Source organism: Setaria viridis, chromosome 5 (assembly GCF_005286985.2).
Source record: "Setaria viridis chromosome 5, Setaria_viridis_v4.0, whole genome shotgun sequence".
NCBI lineage: Eukaryota > Viridiplantae > Streptophyta > Magnoliopsida > Poales > Poaceae > Setaria > Setaria viridis.
Genome location: NC_048267.2, coordinates 23,874,189 through 23,901,406, shown reverse-complemented (window position 1 = coordinate 23,901,406; position 27,218 = coordinate 23,874,189). Strand labels below are relative to the sequence as shown.

General features: G+C 45.8%; 1 protein-coding gene and 1 long non-coding RNA gene across 2 annotated transcripts; both read right to left on the bottom strand.

Annotated features, from left to right (window-relative positions):
• Positions 1–2,079: 2,079 nt before the first annotated feature.
• Positions 2,080–3,681, bottom strand: LOC117854468 (bZIP transcription factor 44). The gene has a single exon (XM_034736668.2). It carries the CDS (start codon positions 2,815–2,817, stop codon positions 2,395–2,397), a length of 423 nt encoding a protein of 140 aa, XP_034592559.1. The 5' UTR covers positions 2,818–3,681; the 3' UTR covers positions 2,080–2,394.
• A 10,949-nt stretch (positions 3,682–14,630) lies between these two features.
• LOC117854441 (uncharacterized) lies at positions 14,631–17,462 on the bottom strand. The gene is made up of 3 exons (XR_004640309.2): positions 17,056–17,462; positions 15,435–15,505; positions 14,631–14,905 (listed from the first exon to the last, which is right to left on the bottom strand). It is a non-coding gene; the product is annotated as an uncharacterized lncRNA (long non-coding RNA).
• Between the last annotated feature and the right edge of the window lie 9,756 nt (positions 17,463–27,218).

Sequence of the window (27,218 nt, the reverse complement as noted above, 5' to 3'; positions counted from 1 at the left end):
AAGACATCCATATGCGCGTGATCCATGCTGATTCTAGCAGCTACCTGATTGGAGATAAGCAAGCTGTTTAAAATAAAGGTAAACGTTAATTATATACGACTGCTGGAACTTTGTCTCTAGGCCAGAAAATTGAGTCCAAATAAAGCTTGGGCCCTCCATGTTGGGATCACATTTAAAAATGACGTCATAGAGCAATGTTGCGTGAAGATTATTTGAGGCTCATAATTGATTTAAAGCCAGCAAAGTTTGGAGTATTCGGTTGAGTTGGCACCCATCAATTTGTAAGCACCCAAAAATCAAGCGCTATTGTAGTCTCTATGCTTGTCCGTACTCGTACACTTGTCGCCAAATAAGTCTCCAAGCCCAAAACTAAGACCAAAACAGGTTCATTTTTTAAGGAATGAAAATTAACTTGAATGCTGGTCCCAAGTCGCACACTTGTCGCCAAATAAGAGTTCAGGTACAAAACAAATTCAATCTTACTTTTTTGTTTCACTTTAATATCTTGGTGCATATTAGTACCGAGAAGATGAATCCACCACTAAAACCAAAACAAGTTCACTTTTCTTTAAAGAAACCGAAAAAGCAACTTGTGTGCTTGTCCCTAGTCACACGTATACTGTCAAATAAGATGACAATGTCAATGCAAAACCATTCAAACAAACTCAATTCTGATATCTACGTTCACTATCATATCTCTGTTGCTATGTAAATATAAAAAAGTATGAATGCACCAGCACACATGATTGCTAGAGGCCTAAAGATTTTCATACAAGAAGTTGAGTAGCTCACATAAACCGGACACCAGCCACAGCCACTCCATTCACCTTTTGTGGAATTCTTAAAAGCTAAGCATGGAAGGACGGCAGCAAGGCTTTTGTTTGAGGACCCTTTGTTTTGTCCCTTTAACTAAAGCGTCATTGATCACGTCCATCCTAGCTAATTCCTCGCTCCCCGTTTGCAAATGATTCGCCGCTTTCCAAAGATCTCATCGCTGCCCCACCAAGCTTAGAAAGGAATCCCCCAGACAGCCACAGCTTTAAGCTGCTGGTAGTTCTTCACTCGTGCAGACCACTTCCTTGCAGCTGCATGCTTTTCTCTGGTCTTAGATTCTTTCGTGGCATTAATCAGTCCATGAAGTAATATCAGACTTGACATGTGGGTCAGGATTATTTTGTGGTACCCACAAGCCATAGGCAGTATTTATCGTGGCCATATCTCTGCACCTTTAGTGAAACTCGCTCATCATACAAGAAGAAATTTGGGCAAATATATGTCATGGCTCAAGCAGAGACCACAGACTAGCTTAGCTAGTATGAAGAAAAATCTTGCAAGACGCTAGCCATACTGTACCGGGTCTACCTTTTGCAGCTGTAGTTTCTATGATTTTTGTAGACTCACTCTTTGTACTTTGAGTCTCATTTATTATAGAAGAAAAAATCTTGAAAGTCTGATCATCAAATCTTTCGGCGTTAACGCAACATAATTCATATGCAAATTGTCTAGTATTACGAATATATGGTCAATATGTAGGTGGTCGCCGTACTAGCAGACCACACAGATGTGAGATTCTAGAAGCCACCTGTCAGACATATAGACTAGAATTAGGGCCCATTTGGTTCCCTTTGCTTATTTTTAAGCAAGTGTCACATCAATATTTAGATACTAATTAGGAGTATTAAACGTAGACTATTTACAAAGCCGATTACATAAGTGGAGGCTAAACGGCGAGACGAATCTATTAAGCCTAATTAATCCATCATTAGCAAATGTTTACTGTAGCAACACATTGTCAAATCATGGACTAATTAGGCTTAATAGATTCGTCTCGCCGTTTAGCCTCCACTTATGTAATCGGTTTTGTAAATAGTCTACGTTTAATACTCCTAATTAGTATCTAAACATTCGATGTGACGGGTGCTTAAATTTAAGCAAGTGAACCAAACCAGGCCTAAAAATCTTGGTGCAAATCCTTTTGAACTCGATGCTCAATCATTCAATTTGTGTCCATCAATCTCTTTCGTCGAATTAGTTCTTTTCTCACCATCAAAGAGAAAAGTATATAGCTGCAAGTGTGAATGAATTGACAAAATCACATGATATATATATAAGGCAGTTGCTTGTTCCACAAGGGCATCCAATTAACCACATTCTTGGCTCTTTGCCGTCCTTGTCACACTATAAAGTGACGCACCCCCACACACCACCACAAAACCCTACTTTGCCCTTGCGGCAATGCCCACCCAATAACAACACGACAGGGCGAGGCAAAGCAAACATACACACACAGCTAGGTACATAGATCATGGACACAACCCGAGAGCTAGTTACAGCTAACATCACTGGCAAGTTGCAACGACCTCAAGACACGACCAGCAGATAGCAGAGGTGGTACTAGTAGTAGTTGTACATGTTGGCGTCGAGCAGCTGCGGCTGCGGCTGCGGCTGGTGGTACATGGCGCCCTCCATCCACTGGATGAGCTCGGTCAGGGACTGGAGGCGCTCGCCGAGCTCGAGGTTCATGGCCTGCAGCAGCGTGTTCTCGGCCTGCACGGCGGCGCACCGGCGCTCGATGTCGTAGGCGGCCGCGGCCATGGCGCCGTTCCGGGCGCGCAGCGCGGCCACCTGGTCCGTCAGTTCGTCGAGCTGCCGCTGCTTGCGCGCCCGCGACCGCTGCGCCGAGAGCCGGTTGGACTCCTTGCGCTTGCGCTTCCTCTCCGCGGTCACCGCGGCCAGCTGCGGGTCGCAGCCGGGCGCCTCGGACCCGGTCGGCGGCGACATGGTCACAGCGGACACCACGCTAGCAGGAGAGGCCATGTTCCTTCTTACGTCTTACCGATTCAATTACCTGGTTAATATAAATCACTTTCTTGCTCGATTTTACTGGCAGTTCTTGGCAGAAATCAGAACGTGAATCTCCAAGAAAATTACTACGTACAGTCGGTTAATTATGAGAAGACATAGAACCAGTAGAGGAAGACGACGGATAAGGACTGGACGAGGACGGTGGATGTTATCATAAACACGGGGGATGGGAGCAGGAGAGCAGCAACATTAAAAGGTTCGTGGCACGAGCAACGGCACAAGTCAGAAAAGCAGATGAAGAAAGAGCTTGTCGCGAAAGAAAAATCCAGCAGAGTTTTGCCTTGAACAAGCAAGGTGTTCAGATCGGAATTAGGACAGAATCGCGCTCTGAGAAACCAAGAAACTAACCCCAGGTGAAAATTTTGGCAGAGTGTCGGCCTGGAGAACAAGGTTTTTGGGCAAGAAATTTCGGCAGAGTGACGGCCTAACCAGCAAGGTTTCTGGTGAAAATTTTCGGCAGAGTGACAGACTGAACAGCTAACTAGCTAGGTCTCCTGTGTGAAAAACAATCCGGCAGAGTCTTGCCCTGATCAGAAAGGTTTCCGGCCGAAAATTCCGACAGAGTTTTGGCTGCACAGAGACACTTTGCTACAGCCACTCCGACGAGAAGGTTCGGAACGGAATCTCCCAGGCACAGGGAACTAAAGGTGCAGGTGTCTGGTGCAAGTAAAGGGCCGGGGTGTTCAAAGATGCAGCAGGGTAGTGGGTTGGTGAGGGCGGCAGAGGTCAACAGCTGCAGCGGGACAGCATGCAGCTGCAAGGAAACCTAGAGAGGCGAGTGGAGAGAAGGGGAAAAGGGAATTGGGGCTTGGAAGGGGCCTCCAATTTATAGCCGCGCGGGGGGAGGAGGAGCCTTGGCGAGCTTGGCTTGCTTAGGGGTTAAGTGGGTGGGGGAAAACTAAGCGAAAGGTGTGCGGTGGTGGTGGTCTGGTGGTGGAGGAGAAAGCGAAAGGCAGGCAAAGAAAAAAGCAGCCAGGGAAAGCGAGAAGGGCCGAGGGAGGCAGAGGGCGTTGGAATCTCAGGTTAGGTGTCCGCTACGGATTCCATTGGGTTTATTTGGGACTTTGGTTTGTTTGGGTGCTTTAGACTGCGTTGATAACCAGGGTTAAGGAAGATAGTTCGTTCAAGGGTCATGATGACATGATGTGTTGCTGTTGCACGCTTGCACTGGTGTTTGTTCAATGTACCGTAGGGCAAGTCAAGGCTGGGCTGCTGACAGTGAGATGTGTGCTATTTTTTTTTTATTGCATGTGATGCGGTGGGCTCTCTCAGAAGTTATTGGGCCAACCAAGCTGGACGTCTTGTATGGGCTGGCCCGAACAACTATCTCTCTAATTTTAGCCCCCTCTCTCTCACACACACAAATAGTAACTTGCAAAGGTACCCATTTAAGAAGCACCGTAACAGGTCCTGTTTATTTCAGTTTTTGTTAGCTTCTTGTGCATGTCAAAAGCCAAGAGGTGAAACAAGCAATGGGCTTCTAGAAGTTAAGCAAAAAAAGCAGGTGCGGAGGGGAATTTTTAGCTTCTGTAGGATATTGTTCCGAGGGGTATATACATCACATATTTGACATGTATTATTCCTTCAAATTTGAATTCAGACCAAATAACCCTTTTTCAGTTTCAACTAGCAACCCACCAAAGCTAGCTTTAAAAAAAGAGAAAGTCTATATAAACATGTCCTAAGTCTGAGCTTATTTATCTTAAAAATACGGAATTTTTATGTATCATCGGTTTGACTTTTTGTTTGTTTTCCTTCAAGATTCCTGTAGATTCGTGCAATCACTTTTCTTTGTTCTGTTTGTTTGGTACATGTGGGCCGTATTTTGTGCTGCGTGTCATTCATTTCTTAATTTTCGGCCCATCGCACCTGTCTCTTGTTTTGGATTTCCCGCAATTCTCGCTGAACTGGCCTTTGATCTGCATGTTAGTGGGTTTTCCGAATTCGATCTGTAGCTCTAGAAATTAATCAAATTATTGCATTTCCACCTCTGTGTCCTCAAATCTGTCGGTCAAATTATATCCTACATTTTCTCTCCAGAGAAAGTTAGGCTTCGTGTTCTTTTCTTTCCTTTTCCTTTTCCTTTTCCTTTTTCTTTTTTTCTCCTTTGGTTTCATTTACGACTACACTATTAGAAGGTGGTTTGGCTGGTTAGGGTTCATGGTGTTTTCGAGGAGTTGGGTCAAGGAAGATTGTGATTTCTTTAGCAGTGGAAGGAAGGGTTAATGATTGTTTATTTTGTCTATTTTTTGTGTGTATCTTTCATATTCTGTCAGTGGAATCAGGATTCTGATACTGGATCCCTCAACGAGGAACAAGAATATCTATCCAAACATGCAACTCTTCGACCTGCTCTTTAAATAAGTCTTCTTCTTTAACTATTTTGATGGCTTGATGCCCACATGCTTGACGATCAAAATTTCCAACTACGAAATAAATAAATGCATGTGGGGTTGGATGAGCTCAAACAAAAATCATTTGGTTGTTATCTTAGACATTGCCCAACAATCACTAGTGCTTCTCAGTCAACAATCACTCGTGCTTCTCAGTCAATTCTGCAGTCTTCCAATTTTCCACGTGTGGGTGATTGCTAGCTACCATTTGCCACACCTAACCTTTGGCAAGTATGGCAAGTCAAAAAAAGTATGGAAAATAAATTTGAAGCCACGGCAAAGAGAATGTTGCCACACTTTTTGTCTCTATGACATATGGAACCCAAAGAATCTTGCCATATGACATATGGAACCTAAAGAATCTTGCTAAAGATTAGTTGTCCAACCAAATACTTGCCAACTTGTTAAACTTGCCCCAAGGTTAGATGTGGTAAAGTGCATGCATTTCCAGTGTGTGCTCTCTGGCGCGTATGGGCCATATTATATCGCATGTGGGCCAAGCTTCATCATCGTCGGCGAATTTTTTTTATTTTTATATTTTTTTTTCGATTTTGCAGAAATATATAGTGGGATGGAAAAATTGCAAATCTAGGCTATTGCCGCCGGCCCAGGCGGCGGAAGGGCCTTACCGTCACCTTAGCCGGCGGTAAAGCGCCAACCCCGTCGGCCCATGTATGTCATTACCGCCGGCCCAGCCGGCGATAACTCCCTACCGCCGCCTGGGCTAGCGGTAAGGATCCTTGCCGCCACCTGGGCTGGCGGTAAGGACCCTTGCCGCCACCTGGGCCGGCGGGGGTTCCCCCTACAAAAACCCCCCGCAGCCAGGCCTCAGGCCACCCAGCTCTCCTGTTGTTTTTGAGAGGAGAACAAGAGAGGGAGAGAAGGAAGGGAAGGAAGAAAGAAAGAGAGGAAAGAAGGGGAAGAAACCTCCTAGTCATCAGGTAAGTTTTTCAATATCGTAGTATAGTAAATCTAAAAATATCTTGTGCTTTTAGATGCTAAAAATCTAGCTTAGTTTGTACAGTAGATTCGGTATTTAGTTCGTAGTTTAGTATTTAGATCTACAGATATGTTGTGTGCTTTTAGATGTTAAAAATGTAGTTTAGTTAGTATAGTAGATTTGGTTTTCAGTTCATAGTTTAGTATTTAGATCTAGAAGTATTTACTATTATAGTTTCATGAAATTTTAATATTTTTATTATACAACCGTAGGATACCAAGGTGTGGAAAAGCAAGGTAATCTCAGTGCACGTTATTATGTTAACTGGTAGTCGTATGATTTAATCTTAGTTCTTCCGGTTCTTACAACGAAAATGGTAAAGGTGGAGTGGTGTTCGGTTGACCGGAAATGCCTTCGACCCTTTGCCTCTGCCTAGTGGTGTTCTAGTGCCCATGTGCTTTTGCGACGATCCTTGCAAGGTAGCCAAGTCCGATGAAGAGGACACGTATAGGCAGAGGTATTGGATGTGCTCCAATTTTGCGTTTGAGCCTACACTTCATCACGCCGCTTAACAAGATGGTGAGGAATTGATGTTGTGCAATAATTATTTTGTGTCATATGATATTTTGCATGATTTTTTTATTTTGTAATAATTACATTTGTTGCAGACCCCTCCACCGCTCTGTGATTTTGAGCAGTGGATTGACACTGAGATCAAGCCTGAGGAAAAGGAGGAGATGTAGTACATGTTGCGTTGGACGGCAGAGAACAAGGAGAGGATGGAGAAGAGGCTCACAAAGGAGGCTGCAGAGAAGGAGCACAAGGAAGAGGAGGAAATGAGGCGTCTTGCTGCGGAGAGGGAGGAGAGGGAGAGGAAGCTTGAGCGTGCACGCCGAGCGAAAGCAGCGATGGAGGAGAACCCCGATGCCCTCAGGAAGGGAAAGTGGCCTCGTTGTACTCAGTAGGCTCTGTTATTGGCTAGTACTCCGTTGTGTGCGGTTGGACCTTTCGTTGTGTGTCCATGGTTTATTCATGAATAATGTTGTGTGCTGTTGGACCTTTCATTGTGTTGTGCTTAGGCCATGTACTCCGTTATTTGCCGCACGATTTTCATTCGTAGTGATCGATTATTTTAATTGTGTGCTTTTAATTCTTAATTGGGAAATGTTTAGACTTGTATAGTGAACGCACACGAACAATGAAAAGCATTTAACTTCTTATCTAGATAGAGCATTCCTCGCACATAAAGATAATTGTACACATCATAATCCTACAAATGATAAAAAATAAGAAGTCATTCTCCTGACGTTTCTCATCATTATACCCCACCGTGCACCTCCTTCATCAAAGAGTAATGTCCACTTTTCCTTCGGTTCATTCTCAATCCACTATGAGAAGGACTTGATGGATCTTCCCCGTCTTCGCCTGACGTTTGGCCCGTCGAGCCCGACGTCCTCCAGAGACACAGGTTGGTCGGCCTCACTATTGACCGCCCTCTTCACTAGTTCCTCGCATTGCTTCTTTGTGACGTCCTCAAGTTTCTTCCACATCAGGTTGAACTTCCTCTCCTGATTCTGGCTGCACAGGCGCTTGAACAATTTCGTAAGGGTCTTGTTCTTGAATTGGCTGTGAAAGTTTGCACCCATATGCCTCATGCACCACCTACTCAAGTCTGGCCATATTGGCGCCCTGAAACGCTCTTGACTTCCATTCTGTAGGTCGTCGATTGCTTGTATAATGCCTTTGTGCCAATCGTGAATGAGACAACCCCCTCGATGTCCAACACAATCATGTTATTTACCCTCTCGAGGAACCAGTACCAGCTATCTCCAGACTCCTTCTCCACAAAAGCGATCGCAAGCGGCAACACCTGATTGTTGCCATCGGTTCCAATAGCTGTCAACATTGTCCCTTTGTATCTTCCAGTCAGAAATGTGCCATCAATGCAAATGACTGATTGACAAAGCCGAAAAGCCTGAATGCAAGGACCCAACGCGAGGAATGACCGCTGTAGGACCTGTTTGCCTGGAAACTGAAGAACTGGATATGATTTCAAGTCGTAGAAGCTTCCAGGATTTCTCTAGCAAATGGTATGCAACAAGGCAGGGAGGTTGTCGTAGGATGCTTCGAACGTACCCTACTTCATCTCAAGCGGCTTTTGCTTAGCACGGTAAGCTTTGTTGTAGCTGATCTTGTACTTAAACTTCTCCTCTATGGCACAGATAATGGACTTGGGCTCAAAGCTTGGATTCTCCACTATCTGAGGGTACATGTATTGAGCAACAAATTCAGCAGTGAGGTTGCAGTATGTTCCTTCCAATTCAGCCAGCAAGCATTGGTGCTCAACCACTTTAGTCACCTCCCAGTAATCCTTCCATTTGCCCTTGTATGCATGCACCCTGAATGGACAATCATTTCGCACACACTGGACATCATACACCTTCAGGCTACTCTTTTCCACCCTGAACTGACACTGCAAACACAAAGTGGACCATCTCTTAATAGCCACCTTCACTTCATCCCCACTTTGGTACACAGCCCCCACGCATACCTCATTCTCCCTGTACTCCAAGGAATATTTTCCCCAACATTGACCTGTAGGGTGGAATGGTCGTAATTTGACCAATTTTGCGGTACAGGATAATCATCTTCCTCATCCGACGAGTCTTCCTCCACGACACCATTGGCCTCCCCTCCTTCCATCTCCATCTGCTCTACTAACTCAGGAATTTCTTCGCCCTCATCAGCCTCTCCATTTGGTTCCCGAGATGCTACATCATGTTCTGCATCTTCACGTTCTTGTTCTTCATAATTAAATTCTTCGTTTCCACCCGCAGGACTCTGCACATCTTCTTCTGCTTCAACTTCATCACCTCCGACTTGTTCTTCAATATGAGTGCTAGGTCCACCCCTCATGAAAAATTGGACATACCATATGATTGGTAAACCTCTTCTCGTAAAACCATCTATGTAAGCCCGATATCTCAAAGTTCCTTCAAGGGGAACTAACTCCCAAAAGTTTATGTCCGGCGGTCTTTGCACTGCAACCCTCACATACACATCCGCTTGATCTCTATCAACACCTAAGTTCCTACAGAGCCACTTGCATATGCCCCCCAAAGTTCTCTCTCTTGCTCTTGGAACACACTTGGTGATATAAGGGAATCCACTCAAATCTACCCCTTCTGGACCATATCTAACCTCCCCCGGCCCATAGTACACTTGAATATTGACACTATCCGACATGCCTGGCAACATACATGAAACGGGCAGTCCAAATTATTCTCACCACTATACATAAGTTAACTACAATAATGACCTCAATTGAATAAACAAACAACTATGTAACACTAAACCAAGCTTACTAACTAACTTTATCATAGCCATGCACCACAACAAATAAATCTAATAATGTTACCGAAAAATTATATTGTAATACCTAACCAAAAAATCATAATTTAGTAACTACATTTATCACAGTGATTTACCAGAACAAACAAATCTAATATTGTTACCGAAAAACTATATTCGAATACCTAACAAAAAATCAGAATTTACTAACTACATTTATTCTAGCCATTTACCATAACAAATAAATCTAATAATGTTGATCTATTTTACTGTATAAGCTAAATCAGTTATACTAACTAAGCTACCTTTTCCTATCTAAAAATAGCTAAAAGTTTCTAAGTCTAGATCTAGATCCACTATTACTTCTAAATCTAGATCTACTAATATTTCTAAATCTCAGATCCACTAATATTTTTAAATCTAGATCTAAACTAAACTAAACTATAGTATAGTATACTATACTAAACTACGAGATTGAAAAAAAAAATTTACCTGAGAAAGACGGAAGAAATTCCTTCCCTCTTCCCCCTCCTCCTCCTTTCTTTTTTTTTCTTCCCTCCTCCTCCTCTCCTCTCTTTCTTTTTTTTCCTTCCCTCCTTTCCTCTTTCTCTTCCCTCTTCCTTCTCTGGCTCGCTGCTGGTGCGCACTGGTGCGGGGGGAGGGGAGGGGCGCGGGCGGGTTATAAAGGGGCCGACTGTCGCCGGCCCAGGCGGTAGAAGGGCCTTACCGCCGGCTCAGGGCCTTACCGCCGCCTGGGGCGGCGGTGACGCCTCGACTCGCGCGCCGCAGTTACGACGGCTGCTGACGGTTGGCGGGAGGGTCTTACCACCGGCTGAGGTGGCGGTAAGGCCCTTCCGTCACCTAGGCCGGCGGCAATAGCCTAGATTTGCAATTTTTCCATCCGACTATATATTTCTGCAAAATCAAAAAAATATAGAAGTAAAAAAATTCCCTTTCTTTTGGCCATGGGGCTATTTGTCGGGCCGTTCACGCATTTGTGTTGCACTTGCATGAAAGGACCGAGAGCGAGCTTGTCCACGAGATGAAAATGAGGCTGGCAATTTTGGAGAATCCGCTGGAGTATAGTCCTGTCCCTTTTCTATTGAAATTAGTGGAGATACCTGTGGCACAGGTACGGGTTTAGAAAAAATAAATTGATTGAAACCTATTATTATTTATAATTTATGATATCAAATACACATATGATAAACACATAAAGCTATTATTATTTACATATCAAAGATATCCAAAAAATAACGTTTAAATTGTGAATCATGAGATGGGTAAATGCTAGGTTATTATAATAGATAGAGGAAGAGAAACGCTAGAATAAAAAAATCAATTTTATTATTAGTGAATGGAAAATAACTGACCAAACGTCGCACAAATATAATTCCCTTATTCCACGTAGATTAAGTAAACTACGATATGTCGAAGCAACAAAACCAACCTCTACTACTACGTCAACCTATGACCCATGAGGTTGTGCCGTAGCAACCTTAAGAGATACGAAACCAGCATGTAGCAACAAATAAACGCAAATGTCTGTGCTCTTTTGAGTAGTGGGTTGTGGGATGAATTTAGTTTGGGTGGTCGACAAGCACCTTATATACATGAGATAGAGACCAGAAAGGAAAGTATCCATGCTTCAATCAATCAATCAATTTGATTGATAAGGTTATTGAACTCATAATTAGAAGGTTTTCATATAATTGGATGGGACTTGACATGATGATGATCTAATTATTCCGGATTGACCGCGATCGATCGTCAATTGATTGGTGGGATAATGAGCTTGTAATTGGAAGTGTTTCAATGTAATAGGAAGGGACTCGACTTGATTGGTGATCAGATTGTTCCGGATTAACTGTGATTGATCGTCAATCAATCAATTTGATTGGTGGAACCATGGGGTCATAATTGGAAGGGTTTCGGAGAGCAGCAATATTCAATGGATGCTGGGAACATGCGGTCTCTCCCCTCCCCTTCATCGTCCATTTTACCTCATTTTGCCATGATAGGTGGGTCTTTTGTGAGTGGTAAGCGGCATAGATAGAGATGAAAAGGCATATGGAGAGACGGATGGTCTGATGGAGATGCTATGAAAGTGCAAGATTTGTCACAAATCAAACGCCATATCCCGAGCCTGGAAAATTACGTAGGGCATGAAAATTAATGCTTCGTGTTCGGTGTTCCTTCTTCCTCACCATCCAATGCCACGCCACAAATAACTACAGCAGTTTCTCTCTTCAGACAGATTTCAGGTAACAGTAAGTCGTTTTAAATTCTAGGGATCTCATTGCATTGCATAGGACAAAATGTTTAGCGTTTACAGCATCCGTTTAAACCCACTCTTGCTCAATTTCACGGTTACACGCTCACACAGCAAAGATCATAGACTTTAAATTAAAAAGGAAACATGATAAATTGTCAACATTTGAACAATTTCATGGTACAGTAAGTCTCGTAGTAGCCATGTCAGAGCTAGAATGCAATGAATGAATCATCAGAATGACAGCATCCCATGCCTCGCATTGCCCTATGCTATCGACATGCACTGCTGTGAAGAATCTGTTTGTCCACGAAGAATTCATGAACTAACGGCAGGACAATAGGAAACCCTCACTTTAATTTGGCGTTACATCCCTTGGAGTTTCAAAATTCACTACTAGAAAAAGTGGATCTACTACCGGTTGGGAACCCCTCTAGTACCAGTTGCCCAACCGGTACTGACAATCCGGTACTAGAGGGGGTCCTCTAGTACCGGTTGAAACAACCGGTACTAGAGGTGTTAAAAAATTAAAAGAAAAAGAAAAATCCCCCACCCGACCGACCCTCCCACCATCCCCGCCCGCGTCCCCCCCACCCCTCCGCCTCCCTTGCCGCCAGAGGCCCCCACCTCCCTAGCTCCCTCCCCGGCTCCCCGCCTCCCCGCCGTCGGCGGCCCCCGCCTCCTCCGCTGGCTCCCTACCTCCCCGGCTCCCCACCGCCGACCCCGCCTGCGCCACCCCTCCTCCTCCCCACGCCGTCGACCCCCGCCAGCCCCACACCACCCCCCCCCCCCTCCGACCGCCTCCGCTGCTGGGCTTTGTTGAGGAGAGGAAGAGAGGAGAGGAGAGGAGAGGAAGAGAGAGGAGAGAAGGAGAGGATGAGAGGAGATAAGGGGGCGCCGCGCCTGTGCTCTGCTCGATCTGTATGCTTCTATGCTCCGAAAAAATCTAAGTCTTAGTGGGGGCACGCGGGATGGAGCCTCTAGTACCGGATTGGGTACCCTCTGGTACCGGTTGGAGCCTCCACCCGGTACTAAATCTTTTAGTACCGGGTGGAGGTTTCAACCGGCATCCGGTACTAGAGGGCCTCCGAGGGCTTTCAAATTTGGAACCGGTACTAATGCTAATATTAGTACCGGATTCAAAAATAATCGGTACTAAGACTAGGGATGAGAGGTCAGTTTTCTAGTAGATTCATTTCCAATCACTTCCCTAACACAGTACCTGCCTCCAATAATTGTAGGCACTCGGTTTGTAATGGCATGTCACATGTGTAAAAATGTGCCTACAAGAGAGGAGCGAGGTTCTAGCCACCCTGAAAAGAAGCCAGCGCACCGGTGCATATAAGGGGGTGTTTGGATACCCCCTGCTAAACTTTAGCACCTGTCACATCGGATGTTTGGATACTAATTAGGAGTATTAAACATAGTCTAATTACAAAACTAATTGCACAGATGGAGTCTAATTCGCGAGATGAATCTATTAAGGCTAATTAATCCATCATTAGCAAATGGTTACTGTAGATTCATCTCGCGAATTAGACTCCATCTGTGCAATTAGTTTTGTAATTAGCTCATATTTAGTCCTAATTAGTATCCGAACATCCGATGTAACCCTGCTAAAGTTTAGCACCTCATATCCAAACACCCATAAGAGACACCCAGAAACCATCATCCTCAGCACAGCCGAGAGGAAACAGCTGTCAGTCTCTCTTAACACAGCTAAACCCTACACGTTGTCTACAACATATGTATTTGCATAGCCATGTCTTTGGCATTTCCTTATTGTCCGTAGGCCCAGTCGAATAGCATGCACAAATCGTGTTGTCGTCGCATTCTGTTGAACTCTTTTGTGTGTCAATTAGAATAATTGTACTATCCATTAATAAAAGTATAATGTTTTAAATGCAAGCTGTATTTATCATAGAACTAAAGTACTCCCTTCCAAAATTGTAGGTTGTTTTAATTTTTTTAATATATAGATATTATTATACGTCTAGATATAGTGTACAGGTGAACTAGAAAAGTCAAAATGACCAACTATTTGAAATGAAGGGAGTATTACTATTATTGCTAATAGGATGTACTAGGAAAGGAGAGAAATCACAAAAGCTTCCGCAAAAAGAAGAGCACATTTCCTCATGTATTGTGTAGACTTAGTCATCATTAACAATATAATAGTTTTGTACCTCATTTGCCCCTAAGCTAATTGCCTCTACCATTACGAGAGTAACCTATGGAAACCTTAAAAATCATGAAATACTTACCATTGTCATCATAAAAAATAATTTACAGTAATACCTACACCTGAATTTAAACTACTAAACCTTTATCATTACTAAAAACATTATAATTAACACTATAAGAAATTGTCATCATAAAAAATAATTTACAGTAACACATAAACCTGAATTTAAATTACTAAACCTCTATCATTACTAAAAACATTATAATTAACACTATAAGAAACTATTTAATCTGTAAGAGAATAAATTTATCACAAATCGCCGAAAAACCATCTAAAGCAGTATCTATGACGATTTCAGATAACGTCATGTATGGAGTATCACAGATTAAATCGCTCGACGTTTCCTCATAATCATCACAAATCAACACAATCTACCGTCATAAAACGCCCTTAGGCCCGTGCAACCCAGCCCAAACCAACTTTAGTGACGAAAATATTCGTCATGGATCATCCTCATAATCGTCACAGATCAGCACAATCTATGACGTTTCTTAACCGTCATAAAACGCCCTTAGGCCCGTGCAACCCAGCCCAAACCAACTTTAGTGACGAAAATATTCGTCATGGATCAAACAACCACTATTAATTTTAATCATATCAATTCAAATTCTAGACCACTAGCAGCCCATAAAAATTCAGCCCACCAAAGTTGGGCCGGTTTTCAGCCCATTTTCAACCCATTTTTCAGAATTCAGAGAAGCCAACCCACTTACGGAATCAAATCAGATACAAGCCATTTCAGAAGGGAAAAATAGAGTTCTCAAGCAACCAAAACTATTAGTCATTCAAATTCCCTATCTGTTCCAACTGCTTGTTCCTAGCTGCATCTGATCCTCAACCTGAAAAGAGCACATCACCAAATACTTATCAGCAGGAAACATTTGGGATGGAAAGTACTAAAATGCTCTATGACATAGGTAAACTATACACGTGGTATTTGGTGATGGCATACAACATACAAACCTAGTTAACAAGCTAGTTTTATATTAAATAAAATAGTTTCGATTAAATATACTGTGCACTAGTGCTAAAATGTTTATGCTGAAGAGCATAGAAGTGATTCTGCAATAGATCATCAATAAAATACACATGCACATATAGAATAGTTAACAAAGTCTGGAGATTAATCTCACAGCTATGAACTGTTCAAGAACATTTGTACTACTAGGTAAACAAGCTGCCATTACTTTTTAGCAAGAAATGTGGGTACTAAGCAACAGCTAACACGGTCTTAACTTCCCAAAACTGTATTCACCTAGAAAGCAACCAGGATAAGAAAGTAATCACGATTCACAACCTAAACTAAGATTATGCTGTGCTCCTTGATGAGAACACCAACCAAAAAAAGGCACTAAGAAAAATACTGACCTGGGCAATGCTTTAAACAGAATCAATATGCACATGGCTACCTTCTCCCAGCAAATTAGGTCCTCTCGGAACTGTATAGGAAAATGAAAATTAATTTAACATTTTACTTCCATAAGACCCAGCATAGTACTGAATAAACTAAGGTCATGTACTGAATAAACAATATATATCATCTGTATGCTGAATAGCAGGAGCTGTTTATGTTAAATAATTTAACGGCAAGGATACCTAATGACAAAGCAATAGCAAGGATACTAGACATGCATATATATTGTGCTCTAACAGTACTGAATAGGATTAACTATCCTGGTGCACGGCAGCCACAGCAGCAAATAGTTGAATAGGATTAACTAACATTACTGCAGCAAGGATAAGTGAGCTGTTTGGCTATTTTTTTTTCTATCAAGCAATGCAAACAAACAATCAGTATAAATTGGAATTTATTTACTGCAAGGTACCCGGCAGCTACCAATTTGCTTCCCAGATATAAATGAAATATTTTTAACAAACAGTTCACTGCAGAACAAAACAGAGACCGAACTGAAGAGGATACAAGCTAAGTAAAAACAGAAAAAGAGATCAGCAAGCTGTAGTCAACATAGGAAATTGATAGACTCTTTGAGTAGCATACCTGATGAGAAGTTATGTCCTACACAGTAGCATTCAAATTGACATTCAGAAATGAACAGATGCATGTAGCAAAACAAAGTGTACATAGTCCTACTATCTCAGACTCTCACTTAAAACAAAGAGCACATGTATTGCATAATTACTTTTGCAATGACCTCATGCTCAGTGAAATACCTTCATGTCTCATACACACCAAGGTACAAGTCACTGCACAGTGCAAGAAACTATAGCAACAAATTGAACTATTTCCTGAACTATGCAAATACTGAGAAAGCAAGTTAGCAGTTTTCTTATTCTGCCAAATACTAAACCAAAATTAATAGAGCATCATGGGACAAAGTACTATTTCCTGACAAAAAAAAAACTAACAATTTAGATATGTAAAGTTTTAACATATTTCAATTATTTCTAAGCATAGATAAAGAACCAGATTTGATCCCAGTAAAGTTCAAATTGATAAACTCTTTGAGTAGCATGCCTGATGAAAGTTATGTACTACACAGTAGTATTCAAATTGACATTCAGAAATGAACAGATGCAACTGACAACATCCTGCATCACAGCTCACAATGAAATATCTGAGTTAGGAACTAGAAAGGCAGCAGCAGAAGAAATTTGCAGAGAGCACATGTGTTGCATAATTAATTTTGCAATGAGCTCATGCTCAGTAAAATACCTTCATGTCTCATATACACCAAGGTTTACAAGTTGCAGTTACTAGTACTAATCAATAGTAGGTAGCTACTACCACAAGCACTGAGGAACAAAACTACTATCATTTAGCAGAGACAACGCAGGCAGAACGACATGCTAAATATAGAACAGAGCATTACTGAAACTACCTTGCAGGCTAGTACATACCAAAACAAAGCATCGAGCAGCAAATCGACTAAATAAGCAATACTTTAGAAGGGATCTATCGGATATTTAATCAATGACTTAATTTGCACACACGCATACAAGCAATGAACGCGTCATGGTACTAGTTAACCTGGTGGTGCCGTTGTGTTCTGGCTGATGACGACGGCGTAGTCGCCCGAGCAGCGTGCGAGGGCGCCGCGGTCGCCGGCGTGGCTCTCGACGTTGCAGATCCGCCACCGCAGATCCAAGTCGGCTACCAGCGCAGGGTGCGTAGCCACAGCCCCGGGCCGGCCGCGCAGCATGGGGCCATTGCAGCAGATCCAGGCCGGCCGCCGACGCCGGACGACCGGCCTCCCTCCTCGAGCAGACGCTGCCGCGAGGTCTCCATGACGGGAGAGGGCAGCCGCGGCGAGGCTGGGAGGGTGGCCGCAGGCCGCAGCACCGAGCCGTCTGCGTTCGCGGCGGCCGGATCTGTCGCCGGCCAGCAGCCAGCACCCGTGCGCTGCCTAGGACATCCTGAAAATTGCCATAGAATTCTTTTATTGATGTTTAAGCTTGACATAAAAGTTTCATTAGATTTTGCAAAAACTGGATCATACGTTGACAAAATGGATGGATCTCTCGTATTATTTCATACAACTCAACTCAAATTTTGAAATTTATACACCCTAAAATATTTTCTTACTCATATATGCCCAAAATGTTGACACAATCCTACCTTTACCCTCCTATTAACATTTGCAGATTTTACATTGCCCCTTGTTGTGCAAAGAAGTTGTTTTTCTATTTTTTTAAATAACTAATTAAGACAACCTTGTGAAGTAAATTGCAAAACTATCTTATAGATTCCAATATATTTTTTACATGTAATAGACAACATCTAAGTTGTCAGGTAAGAGTTTCAAATATTTTCAAACATATTTGGTATTTTCTACCATTTAAATGAATTTCTGCATGCTTGTTGAAAGTAATTACAATTTGAACTACAAGTATCTCAAATAGTATCTAAAAAGATCCTAAAATATATTAACGATTGAAATGTTTGTTAGGGATAATTCAAACTTCGATGCACAACTTTATTGAAAATAAAAATAATAATATCTAAAAGTGGTCTAAAAATTATGCGATTTAGGATGGACTCATTTTATATGTTCTTCATCTCAGTGTACATAGTAAAGTAATATATATACATACTTGGTACAATACATTATTCACAAATGGATATATCTCTCACTTACTTTTATATAACTCAACTTAAATATTGAAGTTTTTCATACCTCATAATATTTTCGAATTCAGATGGACCTCGAATTTGGACACAATTTTATTATTACCTTAGAATGAGAAAATATGAAATTACATTAGCAATTGTTGTTAAAATAATATTTTTCTAATTTGTACTTAGGTGGAAGAAAACAAGCCATATAAAAAATCCAAGAAATAGCAATTAGCATATAAACAACCACCATTAAATGAAAGAGTGTGATTTTTAGAAAAATTCACAAAAAAGAATCATCAAATTTGAAGTCGCCATGAAGGAGGCACGCGGATCGCCCTAGGCAGGATCCGTGGCGAAGCCGCTCAACCAATAGCTCGTTGCCGTGTGCCAAGATATTCTGATGCAGAAAATATGATAAGAACAATGTATGCCAAAGCAAGTCACAAACAATGAAGTGGTGCAGTGGTATGGTGTGCTTAGCTTTAGTTCGAGATCTCGGGTTTGATTCCCTTAGCCACAACTTTTTTTTTTTGCTCTTTTCACGTCAATTCTAATAAAACAGTAAAACATGGTGACGGGTCCTAACAGAATGACAGATAGGCTGGCGGTGGCCGGTGATGTGGCTCTAGCTGCGGCCAATGACGTGGTGCTGGCGTCGTGGTGAAACGAACTGGATTTTTATTTCTGAGAATCCGACTCCCTGTACCCTTGTGATAGTTCTTGGATTTTCATTTCTGAGAATTCGACTCTCTGTACCCTTGTGATAGTCCCTAGCTATCACATACATAACTCATTTCAACATAATATCATTTCCATACAATGAAATCAGAGTACAAAACTGAATATTTACATCCGAAACAACTCGGAGTACGAGTATAGTACAAGCCTCTTGGGCTAAACGACGAGTAGAAATCCTATGAAGCGGTAGCTAGGGCTTCAAGTCTTCATCTCCGGTCTTCACCACAGGCATCCTTGAGCGAAGCAACGCAACCCTTCTTTCATGAATTCTTCATGATCGGACTTTCACTTCAAGTACAGACCTGCACACTCACGAACTATCCCCAAGGAATGGGATAGGTCCACGTCACCATCCGTATGCAAGCTTTAAGTGGCCTAATACTAGTATTCAAAAGTAGTCAAGGAATAGGCTCGGGTTTCCTATGCAACAGCAAGCATAAAGAATAAAACTCCATATCCATCAACCAATCACTCATCACATCGGGAGCACCTGGCACACCAGGGTCCCTATCACCTTCAACCTATCTCTATCATTAGGGTCGATGCGAAGACTCCTTCCTTTCGCATCTCAACAATTACAGCCGGATCCTAAAGGGAAAAGGAGCAACTTCCCCTCTTCCCGACCGCAATTGTTGCTCACAACACTAAAATGTAGCTAAAAGGGGGAGGTAGGGATTTCCCAAAACATGAGGAATAATGAATCATATGGGTGTCCATGACCGAGGACGCAGCTATACGTATAGTTTTAACTCTGCAGAGTGTGTACACCTGGACCCACTCGAGCTGCAGATGGTGGCCGCCGTCTTGAGCAACCATAACTATCTAACTAGTACGGTACCATCCTGTTTTCCTAGGCTTGGGGATCCTCGGCAAGCCAAAGGACCCGGGACTGTGATTCTCTAGTCTGGCCAACTGGTGTTGAGAGTCTCGAAAACAAGGGTCGATAAACGAGCAGGCCCGGCGCACCTCGAATCCTCCATGGGCGTGTCCGGCCTACCCTCTCCTATCACACTACTACTACAATCCTGGTACCATCTAGCTAGGGAATGGTTGGAACCTTCCCATAAAGGTAAGTGGTGTGCACGTTTAACATAGTCCCATGAAGCATGTTGATCCACTCGGTTTCAGACCGGGATGAGTTTTTGTCTCCCAAAGGCGTACCACCACCGTGGTCCGCAATTGCACCCATAACAGGTATCACCACCAACTCCTGTGCTCCAAACCATACCAATGTACCTGCAACAGGTACTCCGTAGGGAACACCAAGAACGAACCCTAAGCCATCCGAGGATTGGGTTAAGTAAAGCTCACCCCCACCGAGTTTCCCAAAATCACCTTCTCCTGCCAGTTTTTACCCAACTCACGCCAAGAATCCTAATCACGATATCCCATACACATACGAGCATCACACAACGTGTATACATACATACATACACATACATACATACATATATATATATATATATATATATATATATATATATATATATATATATATATATAGTAAAGTAGTAGGTCAATCAAGGATATAAGGCATCCTCCACTTCAACGCAGTCGAAGTCGAAGTCATCCAAGGTCGTCAAAGTCTTCCGGGGTCTTCCGTGAATCCTATTATTATACGAATTATAAATAAATAATGATATTCTAATACCAAATGAAGCCCAAAAGAGAAGCAATAAAGAACCAAATAACTCCAAATACTACACTAACAGGTGCTCCATGATTTTAGAAAAATACTAAAACTGGTTTCATATTTTTCTAAGCTACGGTTGATTTATTATGGATTTTCAAATATGTAAATCAATTTCTGGATTTTATTTAATTTCGAAAAAGAAAAGGAAAACAGAGACACGTGCAACGGGTCTATGGGATCGGCTGCGGCAGGTCTGGATCTGATGTGGCAACAAGGGTGGTGGTTCGATGTGTTTGGTGGCGAGGCAAGGCTGCACACTAGGTGTTCGATCAAATGCTGCAGAGGCATTCCTTGCCTTGCGCCCGCGGCATCGTGGCGCTGGCGGCCAGGTGGGGTTCACAGGTGGCTGAGGCAAAGGCGGCGAGCAGCTTGCGGATGTCCCAAGGCAGCGATTTGGCAAGGGCAAGGGCGTGGCGACGAGGGCGGCGGCGCGGCACTCCGGCATTCCGGTGTCGCGCACGGGTCTAGGTGATGGCTGGACAGTTAGCGGTGGCGGCATGCGCGGTGACCGGGCAAGGCGGCGGCAAGCTAGGTTCAAGCACATGGAGCAGCGGCATGGCCGTGTCCGTGGCTGGATTGGCAACGACGATGGGCTTGCAAGCCAGGGTCTTGACACTTGGGTTCGCAGGCAGCACTACTTGCATGGTTGTGGCACGCACTGGCACTACGGGTTCAGCAAGAGCTGCTCCCAGGCTTGCTTGCAGGGTGCTCAGCGACACAGGCAGCCAAAGGTCGCGGCTTGGGTTGTAGGAATGCGCGTGTGGTTCGACGGCCGGTCAGGCAGCCACAACAAGGCATGGGCAAGGGTTAAGGTTCAAGGGTTGGCCAGTGATAAGCGGCGTCGGGTGCACGCAGGGTGCCCGACGATTGTCCCAGACAGACTTCGCCCTCTGCAGAAGGGAATGTCACGGTGTCGCGAGGTGGCAGATCAAGGCAACGGCTCTCGGCAGCAAGGGCGCGCGGCGAGCTCAAGGTGTGGCTTTTGGTGGCGAACCGAGAAGACGGCAACCTGGCGATGGCTAAAGGCTCAGCTTGGGTCAGGATAAACTAGAACTCACCTTCCATCTAACATTTTTTTATCTCGGTTGTTTTAGATCCGGGACCAAAGGGAATTTAGTCCCGGGTCAAAAATCCACCACCGATGGTCACCAACAGGGGACACTTTAGTCCCGGTTGGTAATATCAATCGGGACTAAAGAGCCCCCTTTAGTCCTGGTTGTAACAGCTAGTGGGACGAGGGTTTTTTTTTATCCCGGTTGAAAACAACAACCGGGACTAACGGACCCCTAGTCCCGGTTGGAATTACCAACCGTGACTAGGGGGGCTTTAGTCCCGGTTGTATTTTTAACCGGGATTAAACGCCTCCCCGGGGCCTTTAGGTCCTGTTTGGCATGGCTCCAGCTCTGGGTGGAGCTGTTCTACTCCAAAACTCCAGGTAGAGTCAGCTCCACTCCAGAACTCCAGAAATAAAATGGGGTGTTTGGCTAGATGGGTACTCTCAGCTCCAAAAAAAATCGATTTCAGTGTTAATTGCCATTGTTACCCCCAATTCAGGCCCCACTTGTCATCCTCTCCCCCTCCTTTCTTCCTCCTTTCTTTTTCCTCTCTCTGCCGTTGCCCACGAGTGATACACCAATGCTGGCAACTGACAACAAAACATTTCTGAGCACTGGAGGTGGAACTCGTGCTTGCAACTGGTCACCTGCGCCAAAGCAGAAACAAGAAAGAGCAAGCGTGTTAGGCCGAGCAAGGCAGAAGCAAAACTCAAAGGAAGCAGGAGCTAGTACCGCGAAGGGGTCGCTGTCGGAGAAAGCCTCGAGGCAGATGCTGCAGGCATCATCGCAGGCGTCCTGGACGCCGCCCTCCACGAACGCCGCCGCTGACGAGAGCTCCTCCACCCGCGCCGCCCTCCACGAACGCCGCCGCTGACGAGAGCTCCTCCACCCGCGCCGCCTTTGCCTCCGTCCCTCCTCCTCCCTCCATCTCCCTCCAACCGAAGCTGTCCGAGATCACCCGAAGGAAGAGGAGGGGAAGGCACCGTTAGTAGGTGGGTGGTGCGGCCGGCGGCGGGGCTAGTGCGGGCGGCGGGGGGTGCGGCCAGCGGCGGGGCTCGGGTGGGCGGCGGGGGGTGCCGCCGGTGGCGGGGCTCGGGCGGGGGGGGGGGGGGGGGGGGGGCTCGGGCGAGCGGCGTGGGGTGCGGCCGGCGGCGAGGCTAGGGTGGGCGGCGGTGGGGACGGTCAGCGGCGGGGCTCCAAGGCCGGAGCGCGCGGGACGGAGGGGCCACGGCGGCCGGTGGCGGGAGCGACGGGCGGCGCTAGCGCGATGGAGACGAGCGCGTGGAGTCTCGGAGAAAAATAGAACGAACCGTTTTTTCTATGTAACCAGTGGCATTGGTGGGTAATTATCCACCAACTCCACGAGGACGTTCAAAAGAATGGTTTCTGGAGCAGCAAAAGAGGTGCTCCAAAACTCCACCTCCATTTGCACTACAGCTCCATGGAGTTGGCAACTCCATGGAGTTTTGGAGTTGGGATGTTTTGCTGAATTTTTTGATGGAGTTGCTGGAGTTTAAGAGTGGAGCTGTGCCAAACAGGACCTTAGTCTCCTCTCCCCTCCCTTATTTTCTCTCCTCCTCTTCCCTTCGTTCCTTATCTCGCGCAGGCGCAGGCGGAGCGCCGCGCGAGGGGCACGAGCGGCGCGGGCCCGGCGCAGGGCGGGGCGGCGTCGCCCGGCGGGCGTGCGCGGCGACGGCGAGCATGGGCCCGGCGTGGCAGAGCGGGCACTTTTTTTTGACCTTTTTAGTCCCAGTTGGTATTACTGTTGGTAATACCAACTGGGACTAAAGGGGGTCTTTAGTCCCGAGTGAATGACCCAGGACTAAAGAGTGGGACCTTTTGTCCCGAATGATTAGTCCTAGTTGGTCCTTGAAGACATATATGGCTTACCAATCGGGACTAACTATCGGTTTTCAAGTGGTACACGCTGGCTCGTTGATGCCAACGTTGGCGGCATGGCCATGGCATGCGCGGGGGGCTACAGCGATGGCGGGGTATCACCTGCACTAAAACCATGGCTCGAAGGCCGGACAGTAGCGGGCCAGCGGCGATGCGGTGCAGGGTGATGGCTTGGTGGCTCATCAGCGCGCGGGTCATGCCCGTGATGCCGGACAGCAACGTGAGGGATGAAAGGTGGGGTCTCGGGATGCGCTGCTCATCGGTGGGCTCGTGGGGGTTCAAGGTGATGCAGGGAGGCATCAGGGCCGTGGCGAGGTGACACGGTGCCAGCTCGGTGCAGAACGTGGTGAAGACGGGCGACTCGAGCTCGCGGTCATAGACGTCGTCATCGATCTCCTCATGTCCCTCATCCGACCCCCTTGTAGACGTTGTCGTTGTGGCGTAGAGGTAGGTGGCAGCAACTTCGGCTCACGGTCGTCATTGGTGCGACCAGCTTCTTCCTTGTGGCGCCCCGCGGCATACTCAGCTCCACGGCGGCAGCCTCGGTGTCGTCCTTCTTCTCCTCGCCGAGCTCCTCCCTCCCTTCTCCTTCTTCCCACTACTAGGGAATCCATGTCTAGTACCGATTGGGAACCCTCCTAGTACCGGTTCCGCAACTGGTACTGGGAATTCGGTACTAGAGGGGGGACCCTTTAGTGCTGGTTGAGATAACCGGTACTAAAGGCTATTAAAAAATTAAAAAAAAAGAATCCTCGCTGCCAGCCTGCACACCTCCCGGCCCGCCCCCACCTGCCGCCACCCCTCTGCTGCCACCCCTCCACCCACGCCCCTCCACCGCCGCCACCGCCACCGCCGCCCCACCCCTCCACCCCGCCCCGCCCATGCCCCCGCCCCCGCCGCCCAGGGCCGCCGCCGCCCCGTCCGTCCCCTCCTCGCCTCCGTCGCCTGCCCCTCCGCCCCGTCCCGCCTCTGCCGCACGCCCCTCCGCCTGATGGCCGCCGCCGCGCCTCGCCCCACCGTCGCTTCTCGCCTCAGGCACGAGGTGAGAGGCGAGCAGAGGGGGAGGAAAGGGGAGGCTGGGGAGAGGGAGGGAGGGGGACGGTGGAGGAAGCTGAGGGAGGTGCGAGGAGAGAGCGGTGGAGAGAAGAAGAGTGAGCCAGTGAGGAGAGAGCGGAGGGACTGGATAAGGTAGCGGAGGGCCGGTGCAATAATTAAAAAGGTGGAGGGGACGGAGGGAACCCTTTAGTACTGTGTGGAGGCTCCACGCAGTAGTAAAGGGTGACCTTTAGTACCTGGTGGAGCCCCCATCCGGTACTAAAGGGGCTCACAAGGGATTATTCTTTAGGCCCGGTACTAATACTATTATTAATACCGGGCAAAAAAGGGCAAAAAATGACCGGTAGTGAGTCTCAAGATGAGGGGTCCATTCCATAGTAATATCCCCTCCCCCCAGGTTCTCTCTTTTCTTCCCTAGCGTGGCGGTGCTGATGGGGAAAACCCCAAAGAGGCGGCTAGGCAGGGATGTGCTGCGCCGGGGCTTTTATGCCCGTGAGCTAGGGTTTGGCAAGGCTGCGGCGCGGGGCATATGGATGGCCAGCAGTCGATGGGGCTCGAGCAGGGGCGCATGGACTGCTCCACCAGTGCCAACGCAAAAGCGAGCTCTCCTCGCAGGCGGTCGTGCCCTCCGCGCACGTCGCTGTCGCGAGGCACGCACGGTGCGTGTGAGTGGCCAGCGAAGACGACGCGGCTACAACGTCGGGGCTGGTGGGTTGGGTTGACATTTACGTGAAGGAAGCTGGGCCGGATAGTTTCTGGGCCCGTCGTTGCTGTTGTACAACACGCAAGGGCAGGCAGGCCGAGCTGTGTGTGCCTCTGGTGTTTGTGTAGAAAGAAAAGAAAGGAAGGGATTTGGTTTACGTGAACAACCGCATGCATGATGGATTAGACAACCATCAAACTAGGTGGGTCTGGTTCAACTAAGGGTTAGGTTAGATTTAGTTTTGGATTTTGAATTTGAATTCTAAGTTCAAATTCAAACCACACTCAAATAAGATCCAAACAAAATTTGAATAAACTCCAATTTCACACTAACATATATTGACCTTAACAAGCGAATTTATTATTTAAATAAATTCTAAGATATTAGAGAAGCAATGAAGACACTCTAAGGGTGTGCTAAGAGTGTGCTATCTAGTTTTCAAATGTGGCACGGAAAGTATTTGAAATTCTGATGTTTGCACAAATTAACATTCCAGAGAAATTCTGGGATGTTACACCTGGCGTCCCGTCCTTCACTGATTTCAAAAAAATGCTGGTAGAGAACTCACCTTCCATCCAACATTTTTGTCGGGGTTATCTTTGGACCTGGGACTAAAGGACCTTTAGTCCCGGGTCAAAAATAACCACCGACAGCTACCGACGGGGGGAGCTTTAGTCCCGGTTGGAAAGACCAAACGGGACTAAAGCCCCCCGTTTAGTCCTAGTTGTAACGGCTAGTGAGCTGAAAAAAATCTGAGCTAGTCACGGTTGGAATTACCAGCGGGACTAGGCCAACTGGGACAAAAGCGCTCTCTCTCCACCGGTGGCAGGCAACACTCCCTTATCTTCTCCTCGCGCAGGCCTCCTCTCTCCCTTTCTCCTCACCAATGCCTCTTTCTCTTCTTCCTACCTTCTCTCCTCCTCCTCTCCCTTTAATTTCTTTTAGGCGGAGCGGCGGGCGAACTGGCGCGGCCGGTGCGGGCGCGCTGGAGCAGGCGGGCAGGCAGCCGGCTAGGGCCAGCTGGTCGAGCGGCGACTGCAGGTGGGCGCGGCGCGATCGGGCAAACGGCAGCCGGCGTGCGGCCATTTTTTTTTATTTTTTTAACCTTTTTAGTCCCCCTTTAGTCTCGGGTGAATGACCTGGGACTAAAGAGAAGGGACCTCCCGAATAGTTAGTCCCGGTTGATTTTTCGGGATCTATATCCATTACCAACCGGAACTAAAGGTGAGTTTTCCACCATTGAAAAGATCCACTACTGTCACACCAGCTGAGAGAAAAGACATTGTATACTATCCAATCCGCATGATGTAGACGCCAATCTTCTCCGCGCTACCTATTTCTTGTTCCAATTAATAAAAACCACATGCTAGCTGGATTCTTGATTTTTTTCTTCTTATAATTGATACGATATCAACTTTTTGAACATGTACATAAACATGATCAATTGGTACGTACTCAAGCACGATTTTTGAAATAACAATAGGTATGCGCCAGTAGGGTCGGAAGTACAGGACATTTGGTTTGGTTACTTACCAACGGGTGTTAAGTACGCAATTCGGCTATCTTATTGCATAGGTTGGGATATACTCTTCTCAACTATTGTATGTTGCATGGTGACTCAAAATCCTACTTGATTAAGACTCGGTGTGCTATTAGGACTTCTATTTCTACTATGATTTGAGCATTGAATCCTACTAGGTATATGACTCCTACTTGCATGTATGAGGGCCTTGGAGGGTACTATATAAACAAGGGGTGGAGCCTCTAAGAATCAATCAAGCTAAAGGCAAACACCAAGGTCTCATCCAAGGTTTGTGAGAGGTAATTAGGAGCGCTTAAGAGGGATAGGCTAGACAGTTCTATAGCACTAGATTCTTGTATATAGGGTAAGAATCAGAGGATTCTAGAGGGTCAAGTAGGGTCTTGAGGG

Bases quoted from the DNA above. Each gene is read 5' to 3' on its own strand.
- LOC117854468 (XM_034736668.2), bottom strand. From the start codon at position 2,817: ATGGCCTCTCCTGCTAGCGTGGTGTCCGCTGTGACCATGTCGCCGCCG.